Raw genomic sequence first — 8,675 nt, forward strand, 5'->3', positions numbered from 1 at the left:
GGCCAACCATTTTCTGAATTGAGTTGGGAAATATGCAGCCCTGTGGGCTTCAGGGACCGCGTACGTTTCGTTATCAAAACTGAGAATGGGAAAACTGAATTTGAAAATCAACTTGTTTTCTCATTTATTGTTTAAAAATTTGGCATGGAATAACGGAAAACAAATCAAATATATTACATTTTTTGTTTCTCGTTTTGTTCTTACACAGAAGTACAGCCCTGCATAGAATATTCAGGATCTTAGTGGGGTGTTTACAGCCTATCTTGGCAGTGTAACGGATGTGAAATGGCTAGCTAGTTAGCGGTGGTCCGTGCTAATAGCGTTTCAATCGGTTACGTCACTCGCTTTGAGACCCTGGAGTAGTGGTTCCCCTTGCTTTGCAAGGGCCGCAGCTTTTGTGGAGCGATGGGTAACGATGCTTAGTGGGTGTCAGTTGTTGATGTGTGCAGAGGGTCCCTGGTTCGCGCCCGTGTCGGGGCGAGGGGACGGTCTAAAGTTATACTGTTACAGCAGCACAAAGAAAGGATTAGACAGTGTGACAGGAAGATTTAAAAAAATACTCATGGTAGCTAAGATGATTAACTTATTAAGTTAGCATGCAAATAGAACAAACTCAACTGAATAAAGTTGGCTTGCAGTAGCTAGCACTAGCTGACAAGCACTAGCTGCTAGCACAACAAAGTAATATGACATCTATTTTTGTCTTAGCTTGTAACTTATAAAATATTCATTTTTAATTTATTTTTGGATCATGTATATAATGCAGCAATTACATTCACTTGTATTACTTATCAAGAGATGGTAGGGGAGAGTTTTTTTCTCTCAATCAAACCCATCTCCCACCACAACAACCACATCCCTCCATACAAGTGTCATCTGTCAACTTTCAGTAAAAACCACACTTGAAGCAAATGTAAACATTGAATTAAACCAATGTAGTCAAAGGGCAGTTGAGCAAAGTTTAGTATAAGGGGGATAATGTAGTTGATTTGGCAGACTGACAGCATGGGATTGGTGCCAACAGCAAAACAACTTCTAATGTATCTGGGAGAGAGAGTGAGATAGATTTATTACAACTGTGTAAAACAAAAAAAACTGATACCTTATTTACATAAGTATTCAGAACATTTGCTATGAGACTCGAAATTGAGCTCATTTGCATCCTGTTTCCATTGATCATCCTTGAGATGTTTCTACAACTTGACTGGAGTCCACCTGTAGTACATTCAATTGATTGGACATGATTTGGAAAGGCAAACACCTGTCTATATAAGGTCCCACAATTGACAGTGCATGTCAGAGCAAAAACCAAGCCATGAGGTCAAAGGAATTGGCCGTAGAGCCCTGAGACAGGATTGTGCAGAGGCACAGATCTGGGGAAGGGTACAAAAAAATGTCTGCAGCATTGAAGGTCTCCAAGAACACGGTGGCCTCCATCATTCTTAAATGAAAGAAGTTTGGAACCACCAAGACTTCCTAGAGCTGGCCGCCTGGCCAAACTGAGCGATCGGGGGAGAAGGGCCTTGGTCAGGGAGGTGACCAATTAACCGATAGTCACACTGACAACAGAGCTCCAGAGTTCCTCTGTGGAGATGGGAGAACCTTCCAGAACAACAACTAACTCTGCAGCACTCCACCAATCAGGCCTTTATGGTAGAGTGGCTAGACGGAAGCCACTCCTCAGTAAAAGGCACATGACAGCCCGCTTGGAGTTTGCCAAAAGGCACCTAAAGGACTCTCAGATCATGAGAAACACGATTCTCTGGTCTTATGAAACCAAGATTGAACTCTGGCCTGAATTTATTTTTATTTTACCTTCATTTAACTAGGCAAGTCAGTTAAGAACAAATTCTTATTTTCAATGACAGCCTACGAACAGTGGGTAAACTGCCTTGTTCAGGGGCAGAACAACAGATTTGTACGTTGTCAGCTCGGGGATACGAAATTGCAACCTTTTGGTTACTAGCCCAACGCTCTAACCACTAGGCTGCTGACAAGCGTCACGTCTGGAGGAAACCTGGCACCATCCCTTCGGTGAAGCATGGTGGTGGCAGCATCATGCTGTGGTGATGTTGTTTAGCGGTAGGGACTGGGAGACTAATCAGGATCGAGGGAAAGATGAACGGAGAAAAGCACAAAGAGAAGCTTGACGAAAACCTGCTCCAACGCACTAAGGACCTCAGACTGGGGCGAAGGTTCACCTTCCAACAGGAAAGTGACCCTAAGCACACAGCAAAGACAAAGCAGGAGTGACTTAGGACAAGTCTCTGAATGTCCTTAAGTGGCTCAGCCAGAGCCCGGATTTGAACCCAATCAAACATCTCTGGAGAGACCTGAAAATAGCTGTGCAGTGACACTCCCCATCCAACCTGACAGAGCTTGAGAGGATCTTCAGAGAAGAATGGGAGAAACTCCCCAAATACAGGTGTGCCAAGCTTGTAGCGTCATACGCAAGAAGCCTAGAGGCTGTAATTGCTGCCAAAGGTGCTTCAACCAAGTACCGAGTAAAGGGTCTGAATGCTTAAGTGAATGTGTTATTTCTGTTTTTTTTATTTTATATTATTGGCAAAAATGTCTAAACCTGTTTTTGCTTTGTCATTATGGGGTATTGTGTGTAGATTGATGAGGGGGAAAAAAACGACTTAAACCATTTCAGAATAAGGCTGTACCGTAACAACATTTTGAAAAAGTCAAGGAGTCTGAATACTTTCTGAATGCACTGTAAGTAGACTTACAGTCATGGGGCCAGGATTATTGCTTCTCATCAGGGTGTTGTAGGAGACGGTAGTGCAGGACCTTGAGCGTATCATGTCCACTGGATAGGGCAGAGTGACCAAACTTTGTGTGTGGGAGAGAGAGAGAGGAGATGGAGAGAGTTTGTGTGGAGGGTGGGGGGGATCAGTAAGCAAGTTATATTACACTGGTTCAATATCACTGATCACCCCCCCCCCCCCCCCACACACATGGGGTATGTACAGATGTAGGATCTTAATTTGATCATTTTCTCACAGCAGAAAAATAATTTTTAATTAGGGCATATCAACTCTGACATTTTAAAGTGGAAATTACAAACTTTAGAAGCCTTTTCTAAACCTTGAATACACTACAAGTTTGCCTTTCCAGGAAATTTCCTGCAACAGGGTGATCAAATTAAGAGCTTATGCCTGTATACATTCAAAGAAGTAGGCCAATTGTCGCAGCAATAGTCGTGTTCACAACTGAAGTGTATAGCGTAAGTCTGCCTTTCAGTAAGCAGGAAATGTTGGTAGGGGTATACTTCAAATAAAATTGCTTATTTGAACTTACTGTATTGGCTGATGTAAGTACATGAAGTTGATGATGATGATCTGCTCAAATGCCATACTGTGCCCTTCTCCTGCAGGAATATCCAGATATCACAGACAGACACATACATACACCCTCACATTGAATATAGCTTAATTGGATATTGTTGTATATGTAAGCAATAGCTAAGTTAGCTATGCAAAGTGCCAGATAGATAACCATTTACAGTAACTTCTGTTCATTATTACTCAGTCAATAAATACCATCAGCAGACAGAAGATCTAGCTAGGTTAGCAACAGAAAGTAATGTAGAAATCTGACCATTCTGCAGCAGGTATCTCTGACCTGCTTAATCTTGTAGCAGGTTGAACGACTAACTTACTTCCACTAGCTAGCATGACAATAGCCAGTAACTAGAAAAGCCTAGCTATCCAGCCTGCTAGCTAGTCAGTAGCCAGCTAGTAGTGCAAGCCAACTTTGTTCAGTTGTTGAGTTTGTTCTATTGGAATGTTAAGTTGTGCATGAGTATTTTTCTCTTCCTGTCACACACAGTTTAATCCTTTCTTTGTGATTCCAACCTAGGCTGTAAACACACACACCCTACAGGACATCCATATTCGTTGAGGGGGTATTTTTATTTACTTAATCTTTACTTAACTAGGCAAGTCAGTTAAGAACAAATTATTATTTACAATGACGGCCTACCCCAGCCAACCCCAAACCCAGACGACGGGACAATTGTGCGCTGCCCTATGGGACTCCCAATCCCAGTTGTGATACAACCTGGAATCGAACCAGGTCCTGTAGTGACGCCTCTAGCAAGGAGATGTAGTGCCTTAGACAACTGCACCACTCAGGACCCCAAACTTCCGGTATGAACAAAACTAAAAACAAACATTTCATATATTGTGTTATTTGTTTTCCATTATTCCATGTCCAATTTTGACACAATAATTTAGAAAACAATTGACAAACGGAATCGTTTAGCGTTTTTCCATTCTCCGTTTTTATTCGGAAATCAAAATAACGAAATGTACACGGACCCGTCAGCTTGATAAGGTGAAGCAACCTTGAGTAGGAGGGGAAATCAGAGTTTGGAATTGGAACTGTGGCACAGGATCCGGAGTAGGAGTACGGAGGTGAAAATAGCGTTGGTTTGAAACTAAATTAAGGTATTTTATTATAATTAATTTATTGACATGTTTACCAAACTTGCGCCTGCAGGTTAGAAATACTTCATCTGTGCGTAAATGTTTGCTCTGGCCGTTCAGACAACAGAATAATGGGTGTCACCCGCGTGCTCTGACTGCTGTAATAGTAGTCTGAAGGCTATGGAATTAATTTTGAAATGTGACGAAATCCATACCAGTAGGGCTAAGAGTATGCTACTGACAAGGTTTGGCTTGTAATTCGACGATTCAAACGAAACAGTCGCCACAATCTATTCGATTGCAGGTGCGCATATCATTTTCAGAATTCACGAGGACAAGGTTTAGATCCAGTGCTTGACTTGGGCAGGAGCTGATTATCGACACCTGAAAAGGTGTACTGCTTGAGCTCCTGTTCCTCTTATAGAATATTAGCTCAAAAGTATTGTGTCGATCTGACAGTTTCGAGTTTTTGAAATTACTATCGAGTTTTTGAAATTACTATCGAGTTTTTGAAGTTACTATAGACTTACTATCTACCACAACACATACCTGTGCCTTGCTTAAATTGAAAGTTTTGCGTTCACAGCTCTTTTTATAACTACCTCCTGGTTACAAAAGCATTTTCCCATAGGGATAATAACACTACCAGACGCAACGTTGTTGACATGTCCAATGTTTATAATGCTGGGTGCTACAATGCTATCTTCTCCCGCAGCACTCAGGATAAGTCCTCCAGAAACAGCAGGACAAAAATCTAACTCAGGAGTGATAAGGATGGGTGAGACACCAGTCAGGGATGATGGCACAGTTACAAGGTCAGCTGAGGTAAGCCATATTTTTCCTCCCCATATGGAAGTACTATTTGTTTGAAATAAAAGTACTTCCCAAGTGGAAGAAATCTTCCTTGCCTTTACTCTTCCCTTGTATTCTGCACCTGGTTACATTACATGATGTCTATCTAAAATTCATAGTCTGTGTAACATGTAGTCTTTCTTCTTTATGAAGTATGTTGGCTCCTTTCCCGTGGATGACTGTTGTTTGGATGATCAGATGCAGCAGTTGCACACACAGCTCAAGTCTCTCAAAGTAGGTGCTGGTAATAACAAGTTAGAAAGCAGCAGTACTTTAAGGCATGTCTTGACTGTTCACAAATATTTATGGTGGAGATGGGGTCGTGCACAGACCTTTTCGTGGTCAGGTGCTCAAACCACAAAAAGGGCATGAAAGCAATAGGTGGACATATCTTAATGGCCAAGTTAAAGTCACGTTAAATGTGTCATTTAAAAACGGCTTGCAGGCATTGAGTTCAGAACAACAATGATAAACTGTAACACAAAGAATATATTGTTTTGGCCCCCCAAAAAACTTGAGACTGGAAGGATGTGCCTGCCTGAGGTGTTAAACTTTTTCACAGACATGCAAGAAAAGGAGGTCTGTGTCCCTGAAATTTTCCATCAAAGGTGTGAAGATGTATGATGAAGATGAGACGGTAAGTTGACCTTCTCAGAGCAAAGCACGTGTATCATTGCTGTTAGAGCTGTGTACACTACATCAACATTCTTTAAAAAAATGTCCTTGTCTGTAGACCATCCTCATGGCCCATGCTCTACGAAGGGTCTCCCTTTCCACCGCCCACCCCTTGGACGCCCAGTTCGCATTTGTTTCCCACAACCCAGGCAACCCTGATGCCCAACTATACTGCCACCTCTTCAAGGCTAGTCATGCCAGAGCAGTAAGAACCAGAGTTAGATCTTTGTCTCCCAAGATGGTCGTCAACTAAATTCCTCTGTGATGGCTTTAAGCTGCAGTTTATTGTATAATTTGTCTCTGGTGTGTTCCCTCCAAGGCCCAGTTCCTGAACCTGTTGCTGTGCCGCTGTTTCCAGCTGTCCTACCTGGAGAAGCACCCAGAGGAGGCTCAAGTTGAGTCTGCAGGCCCACTGCCCAACTGTACCCCCTCCCTCCTCAACCAGGGTTTCCCTCTCAGTGTCAGCGCCCTTGTGTCTTTCAGAAGGGCCCCCACTCAGGGCTTACTCCCAGGGGAAAAAGTCAGTCAAACCTGTTTGTTTTAACTGAATTGTGAAAGCACAGTGAAATAATGCTATTTTTTATTTGTGTAGCTGAAACCTGTACATTGTGCTGGCCTAGCTGTTGACCTGTTAACACTTTCTATGGGTCTTTATTGTAGGTCTTCCCATTAAAGAACAACAGCGCAACAACTGAGGAACAACCAAGCATCCAAGAAAACGTCATCACTTCTCCTTCCCTGGTGCGCAAGAAAGCCATCCGCAACAAAGTACTGCGCTCAGGGGCCTATCGGTCCTTCACTTACACCCCTCACAAACAACGCCACCTCCAGGATTGGTTTAACTCTCCACAAGGTGGGCTAAGTGTGCAGAGAGCTCTTTCAAGAGTGAAACAGTTCATTAGGTAATGCAAACCCTTAGTGCTTTGTGATGGGCACTCACTCAACGTCTGTGGTGTAGGCTACATTTTTCATGGTATTGATTTGTCATTACATACACCATCTAAGGTTGTAGGCACTTCTTTTCACAGGGTTCTGATTACTGTAACGTTAATCTTTTTACCACGCATTTCTGAAGTGAACATGTTATGATGTTTTATGAACTAATTTATCACAGTTTCCCTTGAAACAGTAGTTGTACTCACATCAGTGTGTTTTTTCACAGTGACTCCACTTGAGGTGGAATGGAAATAGATTTGAGGTTATCCAAAGCAAACAACATTTCCCTTGAGGGACATCTTGAAATGTGATCATCCCAAGATGCTAAGGAATCTCTTATCTTGTATGTGAAACAGGAAAGGGGCAGGACAAAATGCCAGTGAGGAGAGCCCGGGCCCCGAGCCTAGCCGAAACAGAAGAAGCTCTGGCTCAAGCAGTGTGGTGTTGGGCCGGCATCACCACGTGAGTCCCCCTCTCTTTTATTATAATAATATATGCTATTTAGCATACACTTTCATCCAAAGTGGCTTAGTCATGTGTGCATAGATTTTTTGCATAGGGTTGTCCCAGCAGGAATCGAACCTACAATCCTTGCATTCCTAGCACCGGGCTCTAACAACTGAGCCACATTTACCTGACTCGCACTTATCCCAGACCAGTTCCTTGTGTGCTTTATGGTGTGTTTGCTTGATGAAAGTCATGTAAGTCATCTCAGGGCTACCATTGGTCTTCACCCCCCCCCCCATGTGTTAGTGACAGCAGCTCTTCCCTGCTTGAGGAGGACGTCCTGGGCTCGTACCTCCTGTGCCCGCATCCTAAGAGACCTGGCTGTGGCTCTCTCATCATTCGTTTCTCTTCTGGCCTCATCACCCACCTCATAGACAACACCTATAAAGGGACATACCTGCTTGAGGTGAGCTGTCATGGTCAATCATTCCATTTTCATCAACTTTCTTTAACTTCCAATTTAAGCTCTTTGTTAATGCATGTTCAATGTGTAGCTATGAAGTAATTTATGTTTTTCTACTAGAACTGCCAACAAGAATTCTGCACCATTGCTGCTTTGATAGAGCACTACACAGAGTTCAAGGAGGAGCTGGACTTTCCTCTGAGTTGTGCCCGTGTAAACCACTGCTACGAGTGGGAGGAGAATGTTGGCAAGGCACACCAAAGCCTCAAAAGAAAGAATGCAGAATATAACCAGAGGAAGCAATGGGTTTAAAAGTAATTTCTGAACATTGGATTGATTGATGTATCCCATTCTTTAAGAGACACTGACACCTTTCATTTCTTTGCACTTAAATACAATACAATTCATTCACTTCTTTGCTTCATTTAGGTTACTTTTATTGTTTTGAGATTTCTGATAAGTAATGCTTATCACAATTCACCTGCTAAAGGGAAGTTTGATCGCAAGGGTGGAGCAGAGCCATATATTTAGATAAATGTAAGGCTCTGGTGTGGAGTAAGATGTTGGCACTTCGCCTGTGATGTAGTTATTTTTTTATGTCAGTGTGTTTGAGATGTATATTCTATTTCAGCTGCACCTACTTTTTAAATTGTATACATTTTTTAAAAGTAGGAATTTAGTGTGTGTGTGTATATGAATGAGAGGGATTTTCTTTTTTGTATGTGTTAAGCTGTATGCCTCGTGTTATGCTGTCTGTTTTTCACGGCATGTTTTAAGATGTTCTGTGAGAACATGGTACATGACTCACTTTACACCACAAAGTCTAGGCTATTTTTATTTTTGGGTTATGCATAATGCATTGCCGG

General features: G+C 42.4%; 1 protein-coding gene across 1 annotated transcript; it reads left to right on the top strand.

Annotated features, from left to right (window-relative positions):
- Nucleotides 1-4,318: 4,318 nt before the first annotated feature.
- LOC129850417 (SH2 domain-containing protein 5-like) lies at nucleotides 4,319-8,480 on the top strand. The gene is made up of 10 exons (XM_055916847.1): nucleotides 4,319-4,457; nucleotides 5,152-5,261; nucleotides 5,442-5,522; nucleotides 5,851-5,925; nucleotides 6,022-6,168; nucleotides 6,283-6,483; nucleotides 6,624-6,816; nucleotides 7,256-7,361; nucleotides 7,653-7,812; nucleotides 7,930-8,480. Exons 2-10 carry the CDS (start codon nucleotides 5,211-5,213, stop codon nucleotides 8,119-8,121), a joined length of 1,206 nt encoding a protein of 401 aa, XP_055772822.1. The 5' UTR covers nucleotides 4,319-4,457; nucleotides 5,152-5,210; the 3' UTR covers nucleotides 8,122-8,480.
- The last annotated feature ends 195 nt before the right edge of the window (nucleotides 8,481-8,675 follow it).

The sequence above is a fragment of the Salvelinus fontinalis genome, chromosome 3 (genome assembly GCF_029448725.1).
Source record: "Salvelinus fontinalis isolate EN_2023a chromosome 3, ASM2944872v1, whole genome shotgun sequence".
Taxonomy (NCBI): Eukaryota; Metazoa; Chordata; class Actinopteri; order Salmoniformes; family Salmonidae; genus Salvelinus; species Salvelinus fontinalis.

Bases quoted from the DNA above. Each gene is read 5' to 3' on its own strand.
- LOC129850417 (XM_055916847.1), top strand. From the start codon at position 5,211: ATGGGTGAGACACCAGTCAGGGATGATGGCACAGTTACAAGGTCAGCT. The intron at 5,523-5,850 runs GTAGGTGCTGGT...ACTTTTTCACAG, and splicing joins CACAGCTCAAGTCTCTCAAA to ACATGCAAGAAAAGGAGGTC. The intron at 6,484-6,623 runs GTCAGTCAAACC...TCTTTATTGTAG, and splicing joins GCTTACTCCCAGGGGAAAAA to GTCTTCCCATTAAAGAACAA.